Source organism: Panthera pardus, unplaced genomic scaffold, assembly GCF_024362965.1.
Source record: "Panthera pardus isolate Hobbes unplaced genomic scaffold, ASM2436296v1 HiC_scaffold_8, whole genome shotgun sequence".
Lineage (NCBI taxonomy): Eukaryota > Metazoa > Chordata > Mammalia > Carnivora > Felidae > Panthera > Panthera pardus.
This window is the reverse complement of record NW_026527013.1, coordinates 87,378,086-87,403,708: the sequence shown is the minus strand read 5'-3', so window position 1 is coordinate 87,403,708 and position 25,623 is coordinate 87,378,086. Positions and strand designations below refer to the sequence as shown.

The 25,623-nt window shown below is 35.6% G+C and overlaps 1 protein-coding gene across 1 annotated transcript in view; it reads left to right on the top strand.

Moving 5' to 3' along the window:
* Positions 1-25,359, top strand: part of SEMA3E (semaphorin 3E) — a 238,496-nt gene extending 213,137 nt beyond the window's left edge. The window contains exons 15-17 of the mRNA XM_019451311.2: positions 2,018-2,085; positions 3,645-3,784; positions 21,064-25,359. Coding sequence (XP_019306856.2) covers positions 2,018-2,085; positions 3,645-3,784; positions 21,064-21,516 — 661 coding nt within the window. The 3' untranslated portion in view covers positions 21,517-25,359. The remainder of the gene's footprint in view (positions 1-2,017; positions 2,086-3,644; positions 3,785-21,063) is intronic.
* Positions 25,360-25,623: the final 264 nt, after the last annotated feature.

Genomic DNA, 25,623 nt, shown 5'->3' with positions numbered 1-25,623 from the left:
AAGCGTAAAACTTTTAATTTTAGCTCCTTTTTTGTCAAGTTGTTTTTTCAATTTAAATCAATAGAATGATTCATACAGCAATTTTAATCTTTATAAAATACCATGTTTTTAAGATAAATTCTTCTAATCTACAGTCTCTATTTTGAAACAGCATGCTTTTGCACACAGGTCATAATTCTAAAAATTGATTGGAAATATTCATCTGCGTTAGCTTATAATATAAGGAAATACTTAAGCCATTGTTTTTCTGTTTTGTTTTCTAAATGTTTATTTATTTATTTTGAGAGAAAGAGAGAGCACATGCACGTGCTCATAGGGGAGGAGCAGGAGGAGGAGGGAGAAAGAATCCCAAGCAGGCTTCCCATTGTTAGCACAGAGCCCAACAGGGCTCAAACCTAGATCCCACAAACTGTGAGATCATGACCTGAGCCAAAATCAAAAGTTGGACGCTTAACCAACTGAGCTACTCAGGTGCCCCTAAACCAGTTTTTTTTAAGTATTATTATTATTTAAGTTAACTAAGATCTGAACTTATATGTGAGAAAGCACTCCATATCTTGAAATGATGTTCCATTATCATCATTTGGAGCAGTGAGGAGAGCCTAGAATGAAAAAAAAAAAAAAAAGAAATGAGACTGGACTAGATTTTAGATGTCATTTAGATAAATTTCATTTTACAAAGGGGACAGAAAGAACCAAGAAACAGACAAGATATGTATAAGATCAAACAACACGTGAGTGATGGCATTGGGATTTGAATCTGGTTCCTTTTTCAAATTTCATCATTGCATATGGTTAAAGCGTCTCATTGTCACTTTGGAAGCCTCACCATCTCCCTCTGTGGTGAAACTTCTGCTTTGCCTTCTGTTTTTCCCTCAATCTTGAAGAAATGCCATGATTTAGAAAAGCAAGTGGTATTTTCTGCCTTTATGTAATACTTCTATTTTTATCTCTAATCTAAATTAATATACTGAGAATTTTGAGTTTAGAATTTCAGTACTAATAATAATTTCTATTGTTTAATCCCTCAGAAAGGTGCTTGCAAATTTAAAACAAGATCTGTATTATAAACTTTTTCTCCAGGGATAAAGAATGTTGTTATTTTTTTATTCTATATATAAGCAATCTATAAAATATGACAATACGCCAGAAGTGATCCTAAATCTAATAGGCAGTTTTGAAAGACAGCCTATTAAATATGTATAACACACAATCACATTGAATAGAGGCAGATAATCTCTACACATAATATCTGAATAAAAGAGTAAGTTGAATATATTATTAGTGTATCTCTTTTTATTAAGTATATTTTTGCTATGTGATTATGATGAGAATAGAACAAAATATTTGGGTTCAAATACCCTTACCTTTTTTGTATGCATTTCCATTATATGAAGGAGTTTTATGATTTTTTATTCAAATAGTCTGCCTCAAATCCCATTGTCTTTTTGGCATACCTTCCCTACCACCCAAAACACCCATTTGAAACAAAAGAATTCTTGGTGCGCTAGATTTTTAACAAAACGTAAAGAGAGCTTTCTTTAATTATTTTTGGAGGGGGTTCCTGGGTGGCTCAGTTGGTTAAGCATCTGACTCTTGTTTCCAGCTCAGGTCATGATCTCATGGTTCATGAGTTTGAACCCTGCATCAGGTTCTATGCTGACAGCATTGGAGCCTGCTTCGGATTCTCTCTTTCCCTCTCTCTCTCTGCCTCTCCCCTGCTCTCTCTTTCTGAAAAAAGAAACGAACTTTAAAAAAAAAAAATAATTGTTTCAGGATCCAGAATTCAAACTTACATGGACACTTAAAGAGAAGTTGAATGTAGATCTTATCCATTGAATAACATTCAATGAAAATATGGGAAACTATGAAACTTGAATTTTACCCTTGTTTTGTATGACTGATCAATTTTTTTCAGTAGCAGAATACTACTTGAATCTTTTATGTGGTTGGCTGTATTTTAAAGTCTGGAAAATTGAAATCTGAACATCTCCTCAGCACATTTACTTTCTTCCAGGCGGTTCCGCAGACAAGATGTTCGGCATGGCAACGCAGCTCAGCAATGCTTTGGACAGCAGTTTGCCGGTAATCCATAGAAAATCAATTGATAGGGTTACTCAGGGTGTACAGTGAAGAGACACTGGAAACTCTTTAAAAGGGTCTTTACTTTCTTTGTGATTGATATGTACTAGAACAATGTTACTGCAAGTATTCTTTTTTTCTTCCACATGGTGGAATTTTAAAACAAAATTTTTAACTATATGTGGACATAGAATTTTTAATTAGTTAGGAAAGTAAGTTCTGTATACCACCACGAAACCTTGCTGTTGGACCTCACAACAGGGGAATCTTAGAAAAGATTCTGCCACAGTGATTTGTAGGACCTCTGTCTCCATCTCAACCCTGGGAATATCTTTACCATGTTACATAACCTACAATAATCTTTTCAAGAGTGATCTAACTTATATCAAGTCACCTCTAAGCTTTGGGATAAAACAAAATGAAAAGCTTTAACTCTTCCACTAGAGTAAGGAAGCCTAGAGCTCAGGCTGATGGTGCAAATGTGAGTTTCTGAGGAAAGGTAATAGGTGGTCTGATGAGTAAAGGATGAGAGGAAATTGTAACCCCAGCAAATGTAAGGAAGTCAGACAACACAGAAAACTATGCTCTCGACTCCTCACACCGTGTTGGTGGTTGGAACAGGCTGTGATTTGCATCACCAGTTTTACCAGGAGGTGACAGAGAGATGAAGAATCATGACTGGGAGACCAGCAGTGCTTATGCACAGTGCAGAGGTTACACAGCCTCAGTTCGCTAGACCCAAGGCTGACTGAGGGTTTGGTGCAGAATGTAAGCCTCTGAGAACATTGGCTGGAGGAGGGTAGGATCTTCATCTAGGAAGACTTAGGGGTCAGTTTTGAAAGTGAGGAGGACTCAGGCATAAGGGAAAAAATCCCAGGTTGTGGTTAATGAATTTGATACTGGTTAAAACACCAGTGAATACGTCCACTTGGTTTTATTCCCCCTGCAGTTAAGTGTACTTGCCCATATGCACATTAGAGTTCAAGTCCAGTGAGAGCCTCTCTGGGCCAAGATGTAGATTATAATCAAGAAGCTGTGGGTCATGAAGTCTGTAGTTCAGTTTTGTACTGTTTTCTTAATGCAGGAACCCAATATCTAGATAAAGTGCAATCCCTTGACAAAATCTCACTCAAGCTTGTGTTTATGTAATGCTGTATCACCTCGATTTCTGCCTTCTATTTTTGTTTGTTACCATGAATTTTGTTTATCCTGTGTCTTACATGAATGTTTGGTGCTCCCCTTCTCTTGCCTGCTTTATCAGTGGATATTGTCACTGATTCTCCATGCATTTACCACTGACGTACTTTCTGACTGACTGCCTGTCCTTTGGACCCACACTCCCAGTTACTTCCTTCTGGTCCTCTCCATAGCCTGCACTACGTTTTTAAAGCCTAGATTTTGGTATGCCATTGTCTCTAAATAACTTCTTTAAGTGACTGTGCATAGAAATTCGCAGTAAGTAATGAAAGATACTTACTTTGCTGCAGAGATCTAAATAATCTTTTAAACATATTACTGGTAAAATTTAAGTCTTAAGGTTAATATTAACATTTATATTGTAGGGGATGCTTTGGATAAGACTGAAGAGCGACTGGCCTATGGCATAGAGAACAACAGTACTTTGCTGGAATGTACCCCACGATCGTTGCAAGCCAAAGTTATCTGGTTTGTGCAGAAAGGACGTGACACAAGAAAAGAGGAGGTAATTCATAGCTGCATATTCACACCATGCTGTCTTGCATATGGTGTGTGATAGTAAATAGATGATGATTTATTGGTATTTAAAAATGAATTAGTCTATTATGCTATACATGTGTTATTTAAAGAGTGGATTTGTTTATTATGTGTGATTTATATACATATAAAAATTTTTAAATACACACATTGATTTCTATGTATATACAATTTATAAATGCTATAAAAACCTATGTGTATATTTAAAATTTTCAAATGTATATAAATAGGCATGTAAATATATATACATATGTATATATATCAAATGTAAGTGCCTACACATGTAAATAAATTACATATATGTGTATATGTGTGTGTGTGTGTGTGTGTATAAAATAAACTTGGATTCTGAAAATTGAATTTTTATTCAGGAGGTACTCATAGTTTCATGTTTTTAGTATCATGTCAAAATGATAGTCTTAAATTGTATCACCCAAGGTAATGGTCTAGAAAAATAACAAATTCAAACACCGTTAACATGTATATCTTAGACATATGGATAATAGAATTAAAACAACACCAGCAACATTTGTTTGATAAAGCAATTGAATCACATATGAAAATTCAACATAGGGGTCCCATTATTGCCCACTGGAAATAAAAGAAAGGCATCTGTTTGTCCTTTTAGGTGGATTGACTGATAGAGATTATATTTTTATTATGATCTAAATGAGAGAGGAATCAGTTGGGCTGCTTTTGTAGATGTAAGAATAGGAAGCATTTAAAATCTGGTTTTTTTTTTAAGTTTGTTTATTTTGAGAGAACATGCATGCTCATGAATGGGGGAGGGGCAGAGAGAGCGGAAGAGAGAGAGTTCCAAGCAGGCCCTTCACTGTCAGCACAGAGCCTGATATGGGGCTTGAACTCATGAACCGTGAGATCTTGACCCGAAATCAAGAGTCAGATGCCCAACCAACTGAGCCACCTCAGCACCCTGGCATTTAAGTTACACATAAGGAATACTGTAGAGGCAGTTACTGGCTAATCTTTTTATGCAAGTCTAGAAATCTGCTTGTATATTGACACAGTCAAGGGCATGAAGCAATTAGTGAAGGCAGATAAAGCATTGTTGATGCTAATGTGGGCTTTGAACTCAATTTTCACAAAAGTGGAATTATGAAAATAGAATGAAATTTGGTTAAAAGGAAATAGATATTGGTGAATTCTAACAAAATGTTCCATAGTGAAAAGAAGGTTGCAAATTGAATTAGGGAAAAAAGTGTTAGACACCTGTCTTTGGACCCAGGGAGAAGTTAATACGTGCATAGTAGATAGAAAGTGAATCAATGAAGTCATCAACTATAGATTCCAAATGTACAGCACATTAACTTTTGATGCCTTTTTTTTTTCTAGTCTACTGTGAAACTAAAAGTATTATATGTTTTTGGTCAAAAATTATATAATACATCCTGGAAGATGATTAAATTTGTAAGTCCCAGTTTCCTGGGATAGTTGTTACAGAGGAAGGCACTCAACAAAGGCTTTTAGAGATAATATAGTAAGGCATTCAGAGACAGGAAAATTCCCCTAAATTTTCATGACGTCGTAAGAATAAACATCTGTCCAAAAATGTTATAGCCTATTGCTCTAAAATACATTGTTGATTTGGTACTAAAATATTTTCCATTCCACAAATCTGATGTGAACTTGATTTTTAAATTCCATCATAACTCACTTGGCAGGAGAGGACCTGGGAATATTCTATAGCTCCTCTGGTTGAATGGCTTCAGAAGACAGAGAAGTAATTCTTTCATCAGTGGTTTTCTTCCCTTAGTATGTTCTGTTTCTAATTTGGAACTCACCATATTCTGCCTCATTTGGAAATCCTTTCCAAATCATTTTGACATGCTGCATCCATCAATGTTCAATTATAAGCTTCTTTCTCATATTGTTAATAAAATCTGCTTCTCCTTTCCCCAAATTTTAGTCCCTGTTTTTCAAATTTCCATGACTGATGTATTTAGTGATATTTGAAATTTTGAATTTACTCTGCATTAGATGTAATAATAATATAATACTTGGTTTCTGTATACATAGCAATATATATTGATTTATTCACAATCTAGAACAAAGCACAAAATTGCTACCTTCTTAAAAAGATGGATGTGTATGCTTAATACACAAAGCAGAATAACTTTGTGTGTCCTCTGAGGGTTTTTTAAAAGTTCTAAATTTTAGAGTCTATTTTTGAAGCTTTTAGAATTTTTTTAAAGACCGTTTATGTATAGATGGTAGTTACTATGGACAGATAGTTATTTTATTATCAAATCTTGACCATTGTATAATATATTTAAGTTTATTATAATATATTTAAGTTTATCCACTCCATTTCTTTCCTCATATGGAAGTGCTTTTAGACTACACCTGACAGTAGCCATCAAGATCCATCACAGACACTACAATCCATAAGTCATTGCTTTGCAGTCAGACCATAGCCTTTGTAAAAAATTTGGATTGTAAACAACTGTGTGTGTGTGTGTGTGTGTGTGTGTGTGTGTGTGTGTGTGCATGCATGTGTGTGTGTGTGTGTATTCCTTTTCTGGAACCAAAATTTTTGAGTCTGGAACTTCTGTCTGCAAATTCAGACTCAGCTCTCTCAAGTTATCTGGAAACCACATATTGAGGTAGATAAAAATTTTGCTCAAATGAAGTTTTTGAAATGCTACATAGCTGAATTTCTAGAAAGCATCTAGAAATTCAGTTACCTAGTTCCAGACTGGATTACTGCTGTTTTCTCAAAGATGCACTTTATGGTCTCCTGCTTTCTTAAATTCCACGCAAGAAACACAGTCTCTGTACATTTTATGAATTCCATAAATGTTTATTGAAAGCCTGTTGTGTAGGTACTGCCTAAGAAGTATTTTCCCTAGACTCAATTACCTAGTTAGTTAAGATGTGCATCAGTTACTATAATATCCTGAGGGAAAAGATTTAATAGAAGAGGCTTTATAGGTAAGTCCATTCTGTGTGCACCTACTGACCACAGGAGCTGCAATAGTGAGTAGGTGACTTACCTTTTGTTTTTATATCTCACAAATGCACATTAGAAGTAATCAACCTGATCTTAAAAATGTGGAATGTGAGAGAGGTATAGGCCATAAACAAAATCTGTGACAGACCCAAGGTTTGGACTCAGATATTCCTGACTCCATAGCTGAGATGCTTTACATTTAATCATTGTCTAAGTACCGAGCGATTTGCTATGTGCATTTTATAGATTGTACCATTTTATTTGACATGATTTACATGTGACATAATTGAAACACAGAATGTTTAATACCTTTCCTGGTTACTGACTGCTAGTAAAGTCATCTCAAATCCAGCTGTCTATGTTCTTTCTACTAAACCACACAACCTTCTGAAATTGGAATGCTAAATACAGTTTCAGATGCCCTGGGACATGGAGCACATGGAAAACCTTATATAGCAGAGATTCTAGAATATGACACCTGAAAAACGACCCTTATACCGCTTGATACTGCTTGATATGTATATATACATATATATGTAAATATATTTTTATAATATATATTATAAATATAACATGTTAAATATAAATATAAAATGTAAATATAAAATATATTCATAAAATATAAAATATATAATATAAAATATATAAAATTTATGAAAATTTTATTTTATAAAATATATAACAAAATATATAAATATAAATATATTTTATATATTATAAATATATTTTTATAATATATGTTATTTATATATATATTAAGGATACCGAGAATCCTTATTATACAATATATGCATCAGTGTATTTTCATTGTCAATTGCCCTTCAAGGCTTCTACTCTATGCCTGTTGGTAGAAGGACTATATCAAAATAAGAGTCCTCAATCATTTGAGCAATGTAGATAGAAAACCTAGAGCATTCCACTTAATTTTCTTAGGTTTTTGACTAAAATAATGCCTCATTAATTATTTTGCAATTTATCTAAAGAGTACCCAATATGTCTTGTTTTCATAGAATGGGTATTCTGAAGAACAGAGGAAGATAATGAGAATCATGAAAATAATAATAATACAACTAAATAAGAACCATATTTAATGTATCAGATGATGATAAGAAGACAAATTCAAGAGAGATTACCTGCAGGGGGAGGTTGCAATTTTAAAAGGGTGTTCATAGAAAGTCTTACTAAGAAGTTCACTAAGTGACATTTGAAAAAGGACTTGAAAGAACTGAGGTAGTAGGCCATATGGCAGTGTTGAAGAAGAACTTTCTAGACAGTAGGAACAGTAAGTGTAAAGGCCCTTGAGATGTGGTGCACCTGATATATTCAAGGAACATCAGACTGAAGGGCAGTGTGGCCAGAGAGAAATGAGCAGTAGGGAGAATAAGACACTATGAGTCAAAAAGTAAGGTAAAGGGCCCGCTCATGCAGGGCTTTTAGGCTCTTATTAAAGGCTGTGGTGTTTGCTCTGAATTAAATAGATAGCCATTGGGTCGTTTTCAGTGGAGCCATGACATGATCAAAATTTGGTTCTAAAATGATTGTTTTAGTTATTGTATTAAGAATATAGTATGTGGAAGTGGGGAGAAAGACAGAAGCTGGTAATCATTGAGGTGTTAGGGACATAAACCTTCATATTATGTGATGCAGCATTAACTCTCAGTGTGCCTTTATATTCAAGGTCAAATAACGTACATGTGGCTGCCTCATACACATGATAGCAATGGGATTTTTACATGCCCTCTGTTATTATTCAGAATCCTGAAGGCTATGTAACTTCTCAGGTGGAATGAATACTTTTTCAACTTTCTGGTCTCCTCTCTGTTTAAAGTGTCTGCAATTAGTGTTTTGAGCTCAATAAATACTCAGAGAAAGGGTGCCTGGGTGGCTTAGTCGGTTGAGTGTACAATTTCAGCTCAGGTCGTGATCTCACAGTTTGTGGGTTCGAGCCCAACATCAGGCTCTGTGCTGACAGCTCAGAGCCTGGAGCCTGCTTCAGACTCTGTGTCTCCCTCTCTCTCTGCCCCTCCCCAGTCATGCTTTGTCTCTCTCTGGCTCTCAAAAATAAATAGATGTTAAAAAAAATTTTAATAAAATAAAACATTGAAAAACAATTTTAAATAAAAAATACACAGAGGATACCTTAATTGGTAATGAATAAAGGCCTTAGCCCTTTAGAAGCCTGTAGTCTTAAAGTGAATACAAGAATGTAAACTGATAATTATATTGTTGAATATATTGTATATATAAAAAATATAATAAAAGTTATGTTGGAATATGAGAAAAGATGGGGTACCTGGGTGGCTGTCAGTTAAGTGTCTGACTTTGGCTCAGGTCATGATCTCACAGTTTGTGACTTCAAGACCCACATCAGGCTCTGTGCTGATAGCCCAGAGCCTGGAGCCTGTTTCAGAGTCTGTGTCTCCCTCTTGCTCTCTGCTCCTCCCCTGCTTGCTCGCTTGCTCGCTCTCAAAATCATAAAATAAACATTAAAAAAAAGAAACTACGAGAAAAGAAAAACTGTCAACCAACAGGTTGGCTGTGGAGGCTGCATGATAGACAATCAGGAAAATATGCAAGGCAGAGGTGACATGTGAGCTAGGTCTTAATGGATGAGTAGAAGTTAACTACCAGAGAGAATAGGATGAGCATATGTGATGGGGATGAGAAACAATGTGGTATGTGTAGATCTGTGGCTGGAAATGATACACAAATGAGTACACAGATCAAGGAACCATTTCACTTTATTTATAAGCCAATGAGAACCCCTTAGACAACCTTTTAGACACATTACTCTTGAATCTTGTTTGTAAGCTTTGAGGATAAGTGGGTGTCACGAAGACTGTTTAAGAAGGTATTTCAGTAGTCACATGGAAGACTTTTGACCAGAACTGAACAATGGTAGTAGGAATGGAAAAAAAAAAAAAAAAGCTTTTCATTTTTATAAGAGAACACGCTGTGCATTTAATTTGTGAGATACAAGAGAAGCAGTCATAATGATTGACATGTTCTTTGGGTGTTTTGGTAGTAGATGGTGCAATAACAATGATTTAAAGAACACAGGGAGGAATAGAAAGTTTAGAAGATGTTGAATTCATTTTTGGCCATGTTGAACCGAGGTCTTCGGTAAAGCATTTAGGTAGAGCTTTCCTGTGGTGTATGTATGTTCAGGAATATAGAATTCAAAGGAAAGATTTGGAATGGTAAGAGATGTGAGAGACATCAGCAAAGAGTCAGTAATTAAATTCATGGAGGTAATAAAAGTAAGAATAATATAGCAGCAGTCATTCTTCAATATCACTTACGGTGTGCCTGGCACTGTTCTATGAATTTTACATATTTTAATACTTTTAATCCTTGCAAGAGTCTTATGAAATACCTGGTATTGTCGTCCCCAATTAATAGATAAAGAAACTGAAGCACAAAGAGATTGAGTTACTTTCACAGTATTGCATAGCCTGTGAAATGAGTTTGAGTTTCAGACCAGATACTCTATTTTCAATTCTAGACCCTTAGTCACAATGTCATGGTACCTCCAACTGTGTAGGTTACCTTGGAGAATGACTAAATAAGAAGTGATTTTGAGCAAAGCCTAGAAGCAAGGCGAAAACCCACATCCCAGGAAAAATTAGAAGACAAATTCTATAAGACAAAGTGAAAACTTTGAAATTTTCAGAACATAAGTACCTAGTGTCCAGTGAGAATGTGCTCAGTGGAATGGTTAAGCTAGGAGCCATCTAACAATAGGTTAGCTGATGAATGAGGCTGTGGGGAATTAGAAACAGCTAGTGCCGTGTATTTTACCTAAAGGTTTGAGTGAGAAAGAGGTCAACAGAGAGAGACAAGAGTAGAGAGAACTTCCAGGTTTTTTTGACTTAAGAAAAAATGTGACTTAGTCATGTTTATAGGTTGAAGGGAAGAAGCCATAAAGAAGAAAATGTGCAGCTAATTGATGAAGCAAGATAAAGAGCTTGTGGGAGACAATATAAACAAAAGTTAAGGAGTGAGTTTCAAGAAGGAAGAGAAAAACCATTCATTTTCTGAAGGGGGAAAAAAGAAAATTAAGATTTTATGTATGTGGATAAGGAAGATAATTTCGTCCACAAAATCCAAGTTTAGCTGTTCCAAATTCATTCCATAATTATTTAAGTTTGGAATATCAGTTCAAATCTTCTTTATATGTATAAGGATATATAAATTATATTTTTGTAATTTCAGAGGACAAAACTGTTATAACTAAAGCACTGGAAATAATACACGCTAGTTTATGAATTCTCAGTTCCATATACTTGAATTTATAAGCTCCCAAAATGCAAAAATTCATCATGAGTAACATTCCAAAGGAAAGGAATTCATACTTGTTATGACACTGGTTGGACAAGTGAAGTATTTCTCTGTACATTTCTCTTTCTCTAGAATGCACAAACACTACATATTAAAACTAAAGGAGGGAAAATTTACTTATGTATTTATTGCTTAGTTTTAAATGTTTATTCAGTATGTGTACTTCTCAGTAATCATGATAAAGAAAACCTTAGTTTGTTCAAGCTACTCGTAACATAAGTAAATAACTTTTTACCTTAACACATTACTCACTTTGAATGTTGTAAGTTTGGAGTATATGATTTTAACCTGAAGATAGAGTATGTCTTTGAACCTGACGACGATTTAAAGCAGAAGTTTGGCAGACTACAGTCTGGAGACCAAATCTGGTCTCCCACCTCTTCTGTAAATAAAATTTTATTTGAAAACTGCCACACCCATGTGTTTACCTAGAATCTATGGATGTTTCCATCCTATAACCACAAAGTTGAGTACTTATAACAGAGACCATATGACCTACAAAGCCCAAAAACCTTTACTATATAGCTCTTTACAGGAAGTTTTTTGGCCTCTGATTTGAGGTAGAGCGAAGCTTTATTAAATAAGTATTATTCTGAAAAATATCTCTGTATTTTGGAGAAAAAAATATTTTCACGAATAACTAAGCCACCATTTTGTGCTGAGCACTATAATGTCATTGGAATGAGTTTTCATTAAAACCAAACAATATGAATAGTTTCTTGCAGTGTGTTGTTTCAGACTTTGTTCATTAGACCTTTACTGATAAAACCAATGTGTATCCCAAAGACACTGTAAACAAGGTAGAGTTCCACGAAGAAATTGAATAAATGTCAATTTCCAAGTGAAGAAACTGGTAAATTCCAAGTGAAGAAACTGGTGGGGGGGGGGGGGGGGGCGCAATCCCAAAACATATAAAATATTCTCCAAAGTGATAAAAGGCGGGCAAGAAAGTTGCTGGCCCATAAGATCAGCATCACAATCTATTCTTTGGTAAGCATGGAAGTTTCATTTTCCCCTTAATCCTCATTGATCTTTCCATTGTAGATTCTTTATTTAAGGGAAAATATTTTGTGTGTGTGCTTATGTGTCTTAAAAATAAAGTCTCTCACTTTAAAATAGCTGATTATATGTATTGTGCAGACTGCTTAAATAATGCACAGATGCACATGTTCATGTTTATTATAAAAAATCCAAGAGAGAATGTAAGTTGACATCAAAACCCCAAGACTTCAGTTTCACCCCACTCTCTCAATTCTGTTTGTTAACTGGATGGCACAAGTTGTCACTTTGAACTCTGCTTTCAGACCACCTACTGAGTAGGACAAATTCATCAGAGTCATCTAATTACTGCTGAGAAATCTAAGAGGCATGGTTACCTTATCCGCCAGCAGTCCCTTCCAGAGTTTGCTGCATCCACACAGAATTTGTACAGCTTTAAGTAAAACATAATTTTATTGATGATTCAGCGCATTGTGGAGACAGCTTCTCTTGTAAAAACAGAACAAAGAAAAATGGAGTATACAAGTTACATCTCTTGATGTTGCACATTTATTATGTCATCAAAACTGAGAGAAATATGATGTGAAATTTCATCCTTATTCTATCTTGTTTGCTAGATGACCCATATTTTCTTGACCTTCCCAATGGTAACCCATGACAGGAAGCCTGGGGGATCAATGACAGCCATAAGTTTACGATTTTGTCTTTATATACATGTACTGAAAGCATGAGGTTTGTTCTACATGAATATTATTTGTTTTTCTTGTTGTCATAACATAAAGTGCATGAACTCTGCCTCATTTGAAACATCTGCTTAGCCGTTTTGGTGTTTCCATTTCAGTCTTTAAAAAAAACTCGGTTCATCTTTTCTAAACTAACAATTCTTTACAAGTAGATATTCATAATTTACATTTTCAGCCTTGACAAGCATATTTTTATAATGTCATTTGCTCCATATTTTAGTTCTGAAATAATTAGCAGTAGAGCCCATTAGTTTCATTTTTTCGTTCGCAGTGGTAAAGACACAGTTCCTGTAAAAGGAAAACATAGAGCAAGTTTGTGGTCTTAAGGATGGAAGTTGATGTAGTGGTTTAGATAGAACTCTCTCTGGTTAATTTTCCAAGAGAATACTTAACATCTTTAAAATTAAAATTCCCATATCTTTGGAATCAAATGCAGATCTATGTTTTTTCCCACTAAGATTACTCTGACTCGAGGCTTCTGATTACACTAACATGGTAACGCAGCAAGGCCGGTGTCAAGCACATGGTAGACCTTCAAAAATAGCAAACATAGGAATTCTCTTTTTAATTTCTTTTGTTCCAATGAAAGTTATAGTTCACATAGTCTTCTAGATAATAAAAAGGGTACATCTGCATGAAGATACAAGAGCATAGAACTGTGTATCTGTACCACATCGTGTTAGTCCCAAAGAATAGCTTATACTGAACTGTACTTGCATTTACTGTGGTTACTGTCATGCTGCTCTTTGGACACCTGTATCTCATTTTATGAAAACACAGAAGAGATTTTTTTCTCAGACCTCATTGCCAGAGAAAGATGTACTTGATGTAAGGAGTACCTTTATTTTTTAATAATAATTTTTTTATTTGAGTATAGTTGACACACAATGTCGCATTATCTTCAGATGTACAGCATAGTGATTCAACTTCTGTATATGCTGTGCTATGCTTGCTGCCATCTATCCCTATACAAGGCTGTTACAATATCATTGACTATATTCCCTATGATAAAGAATAACTTCAAAAATATACTTTAGAGACATTCAGGTCTTAAAATTTATCATACTCTCCCCTTTGCTTTGGTCACTAGGTAATTTAGTGTTGACTTTCTACTCCAAATATGGTAGTTGTTTAGTGCCTTATGATAAACATTTATGTGTCCAAACATTATCTTTCTTTGATCCTCTCCTATTTTCCCTTCATCTTGATTGTCCTGATTATTCTTATCTTTGGAAATTTTTAATAAAACATTACCCTTACTCTGCTGTTTATTTTTTTTAGCATTATTTCTGAAATCATATGATTTCTATAGCTTGAACAGTATACCATAGCTTGAACAGATCTTATAGACCTGGTTTATTGGTTGCCAAACCAAGATAATCACTATAGTCATATTATTTAGTTCATAGCACATTGTCGTAATGGATTCACACAGATCTCCTTTCTTGTTTGACTTAATTTTTCCTGGACCACCCTTCTCCACTTTCATCTTTGCTTTGCCATATGCATGCATTGTAATGATTGGATTAAGTCCAATACTACATCATTTGTACTATATTGAACAAGAATATAGCATTTTGAGTATTCATGAACTGTAAAAATATTGAGTTAGAGATCTTACTCTGTTTCTCTTTATAACTCAACACTGTGTTTTTATAGTTTATCACTGTTGCCGTGTGTGTCTTTATTTCATTGTTTCTGACTGCAACTTAATATCCCATATCCCATAGCAGTCATTCATTGCTCTTAATTGATCAACACCCCTAAGAGTGGACCAATTAATTCCCACTATGACATGTTTAAGGATCATCTCTTCACATAACCTCCTACAGATGTGAGTGCAAATCTCTGCATTCTTGCCTTCTGACAGCCTTCATTTCTACAGTTTTGTCAGCTTGCTTTCCGGAATTTTGGCATCATCTATACCATCAAAGCAGTTTATGTGGATTCTCATTTTCCCACACTCTCACCAATTTTGGTATTTTCTAATTTGTGCCTCTCTTATTGGGATAAGGTGCTGTGTTATTTAAATTCGTATTTCTAAAATTGCTAGTAAGATTGAACATTAACTTGCATACTTATTAAACATTTGGGTTGTTTTTTCTCTGATTTGCCTGTTTATATATTTTTTCCCTATTTTTCTCTTTAGAGTCCTTTGAATCTTCTGTACATTAATTAGTTCTTGAATATAAATGTTCAAGCTTTTCTCTGATATAGTTGATGTTTTTCAGTGTAACATTGTTTTTACAGTATGGTTTTGAGTTCATATTTATGACCTCTCAGCATCTTTTTGTATTAGAAATACGTTGTAATTGAGGCACCTGGGTGGTTAAGTGTCTGGCTCTTGATTTTGGCTCAGGTCATGATCTCATGGTTCATGACAGCATGGAGCCTGATGGGGATTCTCTCGCCTCCTCTCTCTGCCCCTTCCCCACTCACACGTATGCATGCGTTCTCTCTCTCTCTGTCTCTCTCTCTCACTCACTCACTCAAGCTCTCTCTTTAAATAAATGAATAAACTTAAATAGGTTTTCCACATTTGGGTCTTTAATCTGAAGTATATACCTACAACTTTATTTCTTTATATAGTGTGATAGGTTTCCCTAAATGTGCCATCAAGTAATTCACTCTGTTTCTGTTGGGTAATACTCTCCATCATAAAGCAGATTTAGAAAGTGTTTTTATAAAAGAAGTTTTGCTTAATTTTTATGCTGTATTACATATTTTTTGTAAGTCAACCAATATTTTTTTTGTATTGAAGGTAGGCTGGATAAGCAAACAATTATATAAATTGTTGGCCTTTATTTCTTGACTAAAACTAATTTCATTGTTAAATATATTCCAAAAGAAACCAATTCAAGGCCTGTGTCTGTTCTTTTCCTATGAAAAGTGTAGAACCATATGGTTGATACACATGGAAATCACTCCTTCTTCCTGACCAGCTACCAGATGTGCAGAGTTCTTTGTTCAGTTACCTTTTTTTTTTTTTGTTAGACATTACGAAACATACTGAATCAATCTTTATAACTCAGAATATTAAAACCGCTTTGAGTAAGAAATGCTTTGTTTTTGTAGATTGCCTATAGGAATATTTGATAAAGGGATGTATTATGTATCATCTTCTTGAACAAGGAAATCAGGTCTTCAGACATAGAGAAAGCACAGCTGATGAAAACAATTGTGTAATCAAGATTTGCTGTCGAAGGTGCCCATGTGGACTCAAGTGGAAAGATTAAATCATGGAAGGACTTCGAATACAAATTTCTAAGTCTTTTTTTTTTTTTAATTTTTGGGTATCCATAGGCTATGGAAGATACATTTAACTTTCAAGGCGATTTAACGTCCATATAGCATACAGCCGTCCAGATTTCAGAATTGAAATGTCTTTTATTTCTCAATTTCTAACACCATAACCAAGAGGGGAGACCTACATTCTGAGACAGGAACTATCTCCAATGTGCAAATAAATGATGTAGGACAGCTCCCATTGTAATTGTCATGCCTCCACATCTTTGAACCAGTGTGGACTTTATATATACACAGTGCGGTGTTTCTCAAGTTGGGTTTCTGATTTTGAAAGAAATACATGCTTGAAAAAATCAGCACTCCTAATCCAGTGGTCAAGGATTTGTATTTATCTTCATTTCTGCTTTTTGTTTTATTTTAGAACACTTTCATAAACTGGTTGGTATATGCCAGAAACTAGGATAGATGACTTTCCTGTTTTCATATTTGCATTCGCACAGGATATAGAGTAAGGAGAAGATAAAGGATCGTATTCAGTGAGGGTGTTGGTATGCAGATTCCTTTCAGGTGAAAACAGTGTCCTACAAGTGCTTTTCCTATTTATATCTGCAAAGCAGAGCCCTTTCGATAGTTACTAACTGCTCCTCAAATCATCTTTGCTTCCTTCCTGTCTAAATCCTTATTGGATTTACTTCTGGAGTAAATCCACAAGTGAATAACTTCTGGATATATCATTACTGGGATATCCCATTGTCTTGCATTCTTGCACACTCTGGACTAATTAGTATGTTGTCATTTCTCTGTATTCTGAGCACACTACTCATTATGGACTATTTAGAATAATTAAGAGATAGACATTTGTTCTTATGAAACTTGTCATATGGTTAAAGGGAAAAAACTTGCATCACAAAATTATTTGAAGAGGAGTAAATACCAGCTTGTGTGCTACAAATGTGAATGCTTAGTGAATTACAAAAAGAAATGAGACCTATCTGGCTGAAAATAAAATATTCATTAAGAAATGAAAATGTAAACTTGGAAAGAAATTTTAAAAAGTGGCTTGGTAGACAGTATAAGGGAGTTCGCTATCAGAAAGAAAGGGTAAGACTAGAATAAGACATGGAAGCGATAAAGGGGCACTACAAGGAACTGAGTACAGGAGTTACAAAGAGGAAGATTTGGCTCTGGTGTATCTACAGGTTGTTCCCACCTTGTGCCGTTGAATGTAAAATGTCCTGTGCTGCTGGCACAATTTATATTAAAATGTTTATTAAATATGCACAAGAATAAAATGAGTGCATATTTTTGCTTGTAACTTTTATTCAAATGTAGAAACAAAATAAATTTACGAATAAGGTATAAATACTTGCATTTTTTAATCTTTATCTAATGTGTTATTTTTTTTTTTTTTTTCACTGAAATAAGGCATCTCCATGAACATAACATGGGACACAGACAACCATATATGTGTGTGTGTCCATGAGTGTATAAAACATCTGCCTGGAGCACTTTTTGCTGTGTGATGACTCAATCCCCCTGACACTTGATACAAGTGACTTCAAAACTTTTTATGTACATTACTACATCGGGATGTTGTTTGGTTTTCATCTGGCTGGAACGTATCATTAACATACTACATTCATCTTTGTTGTCAGCAGCTGGAAACTGTTAAAGCCTTGAAAATAGTTCAGAATCTATGATAAACACCAATACTAACAATGAAGTTGATCTTCCCCATGATCCCAAATACAGTGTATTAATTTACATTATCGTGAAAACTAAACACAATAGTCGAAGTCTTTGTATAAAACTGATTGATCACCAGAAACGTACCTATTCCACCCAACCTATGAGAAACACTGCAGTAAGCTGTTTTGGAATACGGATTTAGAAAGGCAGGATTTGGGAGCATCTGGTGGCTCGGTCAGTTGAGGGTCCAACGCGTGATTTCGGCTCATGTCATGATCCCAGGGTCATGGGATCGAGCCCCGTGTCAGGTTCCACGCTAAGCATGGAGCCTGTTTAAGATTCTCTCTCCCTGTGCACCTCTGCCCTGCTTTCTCTTTCTTTTGCTTGCTCTATCTCTAAAAAAAGAAAAAGCAAGATCTGGTTAACTGAACAATTTTCACTTGCTTGGGCAAGCAATAGAATCTGAATAAGGAGCATGATAAAAGGAAGTGAGATTTGAAACAGAGTAAAATAATACACATTTGTTGAAATAAAGGGGAAAGGTATTAGTCAAAAGAAACTTACTTGAAGGACTTGTTCTTTTTTGCAGGTAATTTTGCATGCCCACTTGTAGAAAGGTTAACAGATGACATGGTGGTAATAAGGGAAGGAGTACACTCTTACAGTGCTGTGAGGGAGGCCTGTTTGAAGAGATGACATTTTCATTCAGTCTTTTCCAATAAGGAACCAGCAGTGGGGAAGTCCCTACAGGCAGGTACAACAGCATAGGTCCCGAAACAGAATCAAGCTGGGCATAGCAGCAGACACAGAAAGCAGGAAGATTTGGGAGGAATCTACCGTGAGATAAAGTCAAAGAATCAGTCACAAAATAGAAGAGCCTAACGTGGGAAAGTCTAACGTGGGAAAATGGTGAAATGGAATGAATGTTTCCCACCATCACCACAGAAGAGATGTTGATAGGAATTTGTGATGTGTTGGCTATGAAGGCATAATAATGAGTAAGAAGTATGACAACACATGAGGACAGAGGAACTAGAAGAAGAATAATGTAACTGTCAGGAATAGGGAAGTTAGTAAATGGGGAGGTGCAGTTTGTGTGGAGAGACACTGGATTGTAAATAATGAAAGATGGTGTAAGTTTCAGTCAGTGTTTTGTAATTAACAGGAAATACAAAACAGTGGATAATCTGTGTGTGAGATCTGTCTTAGGGAAGCTGGTTGAAATGAGGAAACAGAAGACTTACCAAATGAATGCAAATAAAACATGAGATCAGGGAAGGGTAGAGGATTGTGCCTTAGAGAGAATGAGAAATCTACACCAAAAGACCAAGAAAGAACCAAGAGGAGAGCCAAGAGAGTAAAATGGCAGGTACCACACAGAAAAAAGTTTAAGAAGGCGGGTCCCTCTATGTCAAATGCAGCCATAAGTTTAAAAACAATGGAGGTTGTGTTTCAGAGTCAGAAGCATCCAAGGCATGGTGGTGAATTTATGGATTAAGTAGGGGTAAATGTGAGCAGTGACTCCAAGTCATTTAAGAGGTATTGGCTGTGGCAGTTGCCAAGGATACTTTCTCAGCAAAACCTGTCACCAAGTAAGCAACTGTTTTATGTAGTGACGTATGTAGTGTGTTTTATGGCATGACAGCTCTTCCTGATCCCTCACGGGAGAACTTCCTGAGTTAGTGGAGCTAACGTTTTGCCTACTTGGACATAGTCCTATCAAGTCAAATGAAGCCTATATCAAGGATATATGGAGCCCCTTCACCCAACTGTGTCACTCTAAAGCTGCTGAGTAATTTATTTACCTACATGGCTGAAGAAAAAAAAACACCCTCTGAGTGTCTCATAATTTGTCTTTAACATTCCTATTTGAGATGCATCTCTTACTACACTGCTAACGCCATTTTGTCACATTATTCACAGATTATATAAATGAGTCCACATGAGTAATTACATTGCAACTTTGGACGTGCCGGAACTGATTAAGGTTCAGGAAAGGTGAGCCCAGCAGGTCTTGCCAATACCTGCCACTGGGGCAAAAGTGTGCTTGTCTTAATGGTCTTTGCTCCCAAAGTGGTTCTGGTTGTCCGTATGCCCCTTTTATACTGGCAAAGGAGAATATCGCTTTTGTTTTGTATTCTCAAGGGAGAAGTCAGCCAGTAAGGTGTGAGTCACCTTTATACCATCATGGCATGATCTGGGGTCATCTGAAAACAAAAACCAGTTTAGCTAGAAGAATGTATACACAAAGGTAGAGGTCGGTGTTGATAGCCCTGTACAAAGTGTTTTCACTTATACATTATTTTATGGAAACGTCACAACATTCAAGTGACATTTGGATTATCTGCATTTTTACAAAGAAAACTAAGAGAATATACATAAATGCCCCAGATCACACAGTTAGTGCCAAAATTTCAATTTAGATTTGTCTAATGTGAAATCATATCCTCACTAGTACAACTATCGGTAATAAGATATGAGCTGTTTATCAAAAGCTTTATTGGGCTCTTCTTACCTTGAATTGTAATAATTTATAGAAATAATGTGCATAACTTATTATTTCACAAACATAAGGTATTCAAGTCCTGAAGTTATATGCAAACTTAAAATTATTAGAGTGTGAAATTCTTCCGAGAAGAATATGGATGTTTCTGGCTTGATTTTAAGTCTCTGTTAAGTAGAAAGCCTTGTAGAAATATAAGCATGCTCACTTAATGGATGATTTTTTTTTTTTTTTTTTTTTTTTTGGTAAAGAAAGAGAGTGAAGGTTTCTCACCTCTCTTAAGAGAGATCCTTATGGAAATGTTGGTCTTTATGATCTGGGGAAGACCCCTTGATCTACTGATGGGAGAAATGGCATTTGTGCTGTCTACTAAGAAAAAAAATAAATTTGATAGATCTTCATTTTAGTCTAACTTTGAGTGCTGTACTGAAGTAGATATTTTTTTCTAATGATTAATTGAAATCATTAGGGAGAAAGCTCTTTCACTCGCCTCTTAATAATATTGATGTGAAATGACGTCAAAATCATTATATGAAGTGATCTCAAGTAAGTTCAACACACACACCTGATTTAATTAGTCATTCCCCCTCTCTCAGTCACTCTCACTCTCTTGCTCGCTCTCATATGTATGTGTGACTCTCAGGATTTCATCATGTAATAACAAAAATTAAAAATCTGATGATAGTAAAAGGGTTATAGGCTGGTGTTCTCTCCTAGATAATACTCCAGTGCCATTGATTTTCTTGTTCTTGCAGGTGAAGACAGATGACAGAGTAGTCAAGATGGACCTCGGCTTACTCTTCCTTAGGGTACGAAAAATGGATGCTGGGACCTATTTTTGCCAGACAGTAGAGCATGGTTTTGTCCATACCGTCCGCAAAATTACCCTGGAGGTAGTAGAAGAGGAGAGAGTAGAGGAGATGTTTCACAAAGACTTGGAAGAGGATGGGCCTCCCAAGATGCCTTGTCCTGCCCAGAGTATCATCCCACAGGGGGCAAAACCATGGTACAAGGAATTCTTACAGCTGATTGGTTATAGCAACTTCCAGAGAGTGGAAGAATACTGTGAAAAGGTCTGGTGCACAGATAAGAAGAGGAAAAAGCTTAAAATGTCACCTTCCAAGTGGAAGTACGCCAACCCACAGGAGAAGAAGCTTCGTCCCAAAGCTGAGCACTATCGCCTGCCCAGGCACACGCTGGACTCCTGACGGCGTGACACCATCTCCTGGCTTCTGAAGAATTTATGTTTGGAACCGAAAACAAACAAAATGAGAAACCATCCAGCTTTGTATCGCTTAACAGATTTCTGTAATACAGAAATGACTGTGAAGGTATTATGATAAATTATTATACGTACTCATTTGACTGGTTAAAAATCACATAAAGTTAACTAACTTTTCTAAACAATATTTATGAAAAAGTGACCTTGTCTGTAGTTTTGAGTACCTGGCTGCTTTTCCATGGCAATTATTATTTTCTCTTGGAAGACTTACGGTTATTGGAATATTGAAAAATTAGAGATGTTAATAATCATGTGAAAATTAAATATATATTTTAATCTTTCTGAATTCTACCTTTCCACTATGATGTAAAAGGTAAAGAATACCAAATACTTTATCATTCTCACATGAACTGTCTGTACTTTTTAAGAATTGTATTAGTGGGAAAAGAAAAAACAAAACAAAACTTGTATTAGTATCTAAACCATGAGTTTTATGAAGCCAGGTGTGTTGAAATTATTGTAAACCGTGAAAGAAAAATTATGGTCACCTTGAGGCTCATGCCCTTCATAAAACATTCAATAAGCCACATTCTCTACAGTTACATTTCATGATGAAAACACATCCTTTGAATTTCACTCCAGTGCAGAAAGAATGACATTAAGATAACTTCTCAGAAAGACAGCAAAATATGCCAAAAACAGATGAAGTTACAGTTAGAAATCTAACTGAAAAAGTTTTTGCTACCCTCTTGTGGTAGAAAAAGTATATTCTCTTTTTTCTCTTTTTACGGATTGTCTAGTAAAGATTTGAAAGCAGTTTCTGTTAATACATCCTGTCCATTTTCAGAAGAAAAAGAAAAACTTAAAAATGTCTCACTGCTTATGTCATGCTTTAAGATGGAAATAATGTGTTTATGAATAATTTATTACCTCATAGGCCAAAAATGAAGATATTATAGCCCTGAAGCTCTATTAAAACTTAAATTTTACGCCTTCTAAATAATCTTCCCTCAAATATAAAGGACACTCCAGAAACATGTTTATTGTCTTTAAAATATTAAAGCAATTTGTGCTCAGATATCTAATTTCCCTCGCTATTTTATGTTAACAAATAACAAAATTGTTTCACGGGGTCACTTAACTACCGAGATATCCAGAGCACGTTTACTTTTATAAATAGTATCCAAAGTTTTTGAGAATGCTTATTTCTTGAAGTCCGTCCTTCACCTTTTAATGTAGTGATTACCTTTCTAATATAGGAAGTTTTGTTGAGATTTTTCATTTAAATAAAAATTAAAAACAAGCGAATTACACGTGAAAACAATTACGAATGTTTATTTAAATATTCAGATATTCATTTCAACTTTCAAAGCTAGCTTACAGAGTATATAATTAAGAAAGTTAAGGTGTGGAGAACTTGGAATAGCTTATACTTTCATTTGAAAATTAACAAATACAAAAGTGTTTTAAGAAAGTCTAAGAAGTTCGTTTGTTAAGCCATGAAGCTCCAAAAGTTCTGAAGGATAGAAATATTTTGAAAAAGAACGTTCTCTGAAAAACCCAGTTGCTGTTTCCTCAAGAATCCACCGGAGGTCATTGCCGCCCACCAGTGTTAACTGGAAACAGCGTGTATTTATTTCAATAAAATCCCACCCAGTGTGAAGAAGTAGAACCATAACCACAGATCACAGGGGTCCTTAGCAAAGTTTATGTCTGAAATACTCAAAGTGAACAGATAAGTCAGTAAAGCACGATTTATTGAAAATATTCTTCCATTAATACAGGAAAAAGGAAAGCAGGATTTTCTCTTCAGGTTTTTTTTTGTTTTGTTTTGTTTTGTTTTTTTAAGTAAGGCATATAGCACATACTTAGTTGACATTTTAATCCCAATAGCGCATATAAGCAGTTGTTAACAAGGATAACAGTAATGTCCTTTATGAGCTAAAATATTTCGTAACTGAAGAGATAAGACTGAGGAAAATAACTTTGATAATAAGTCTTAAGAATTAAATATACCTTGAAGCTGTTCAAGGAATATGAAATGACCATTAAGGAGAGGGAGCTTTTTAAAATGCTAATTTAAGAGCATCTTGATAAGAAAATGTTGACGACTCAAGTCCACAATTAAGAGCACTAAATTTCCATTCATACATACTTTTTTTCCCTTTTCTTACTGTCTCCCCATTTCTTCCCCCAAACGTGTGCAGATGCGTTGCACCACAGGAACACATCACGATGTACTTTAAGATAAAGCTGTATTGCCCTCTCAAAAGACAAACCAACAACCTATGTGGCTGTCCTTCTTGAGAATCTGAAACCTACCACAGAACGCCTTCCCAGTCTTTTATTCGGTCTGGTGTCAGAGTTCAAATTCAGGGTCTCCTTTCAGAAATGTCCAGGCTTAGAAAATCACTAATGTGTTGATCAGCTTTATCCTCTTTTTCTTGAGCTCAGGAAGGGCATGTACTTAGCTACCTACAAGACTTGGGGGAATAAGAGTCGGCCCTGACTCACCGTATTTTCCCCAGAGACCTGGTGAAGAGAAATCATGCCCTCTAGGAACAAACATTAAGCTGAGAAAGAATCATAACTGCCCCTCCTAGGTTCAAAGAGGCACCTCCATGCAGGATCGGTCTCCTGCTTTTTCAGACCAATGCTAGGACATTCTCTGCAAGCAGAGAGGCCCGGTGTATAGGATGAGCATTGAGGTCAAGCCGTGCACACCTCCTCGTTCAGTTCTATGTCAGCTATACAGAGATGAAGGTTTGTTAGCAAGTAGGATTACAACTCCAAGAGGGTTCACTTCATGATCTGTGAGGTCTCTTCCATGTCTAACATTCTACATTGCTAATTTTTTTCCTATGTGTTTATCACTGAAAATTTCAATGCAAAGCTATTAACTTGGAAAAACAGGGATTAAACTAGAAATAAACGCGAGTAAGAAATCTACATAAAAGGGAGCAGAAAGTCTTTGCCTGTTTAGTAAGCGGCAATTCTGTATATATTTTGGAGTTTTTGTGTTTCCCCAAATTAGCTGAACAGTTAGGATGTTTTTATTGAGTGTTTAATATTCGCAATAGGGTGTAGGGCTTTGTAAATCTTCGTAGCGATTATGAGCTTTTGTACAATTTGTAAACTATGATACATAGTTCTGCCTGTTGGTGTTAAGCATGAAACAAACACAACAGCTGTTGACCTTAAAAGTGAGTTGTCTTTAGCCTGACAGGGACATTAAGAGAACTGCTTAGCCTCGTGTGGAAACTTGAGATCCCGGGAGAAAGTGCTTGCAGTTATGATAACAATAAGGAGTCCATGTTCTTGCTCTTACAGCAGAGTATCATCACATCAAGTTGCTTTTTCGAAAGCAGTGCTCATTTTTCAGGCCAACACCTGTTGCATTTGAATCAGGTATAAATAATAGATTTTCCACGAACGCTGTTTTGATTGGAGTGTGTTATTTAAGCTGGTATGTTTATTTTTTCTTGGGAAGGTAGCGTTATATTTTGGCTCTCATTATAATTGAATGTGTTCTGTTTGTGTTTAAGTGGCTTATAGCTAGAGTACTGTATTGGGGTGTTCTGGCCTATATGGCTTCCTTTTATTTGCCTGGGCCCATAACAGCATGTGCTTTCTTATTTCTTTCACTGATTATAAGCCATGAGACTTATTATCATCTAGTGGTAAGGTGCAAAGACCATGGACAGTGTGTCCCTTTGACTATCCTATGGATTTGCCGCTATGCACTGCATCATTTGCCTGTACTATTATGTACGATTTGTATTTAGCTCAACTTAGATGCTAAAGAAATAAATATTTACTGAACCCTTAAGTGCTGTCTGAGGAATGTTTCCTAAGTTTTTGCCCGTTAAACTCAAGTTTCCTAACGTGTCAAGCCTAAATGTAAACATTCAATGCTAGACTAGTGTTCGTTTTCTTTAAGAAGTTAGAAAAGAATTCACTTCTCTTTCCTTGAAAATGTCAGTCAACTTTCTTAAGAAGGAAAAAGTCCATTGGTCTCATTACGTTGAAGCGTGTGGGTCTCTTTCTGCCACATCTTGTTTCTAGAACCAGCAGCCTGAAATTCCTTTCAAAG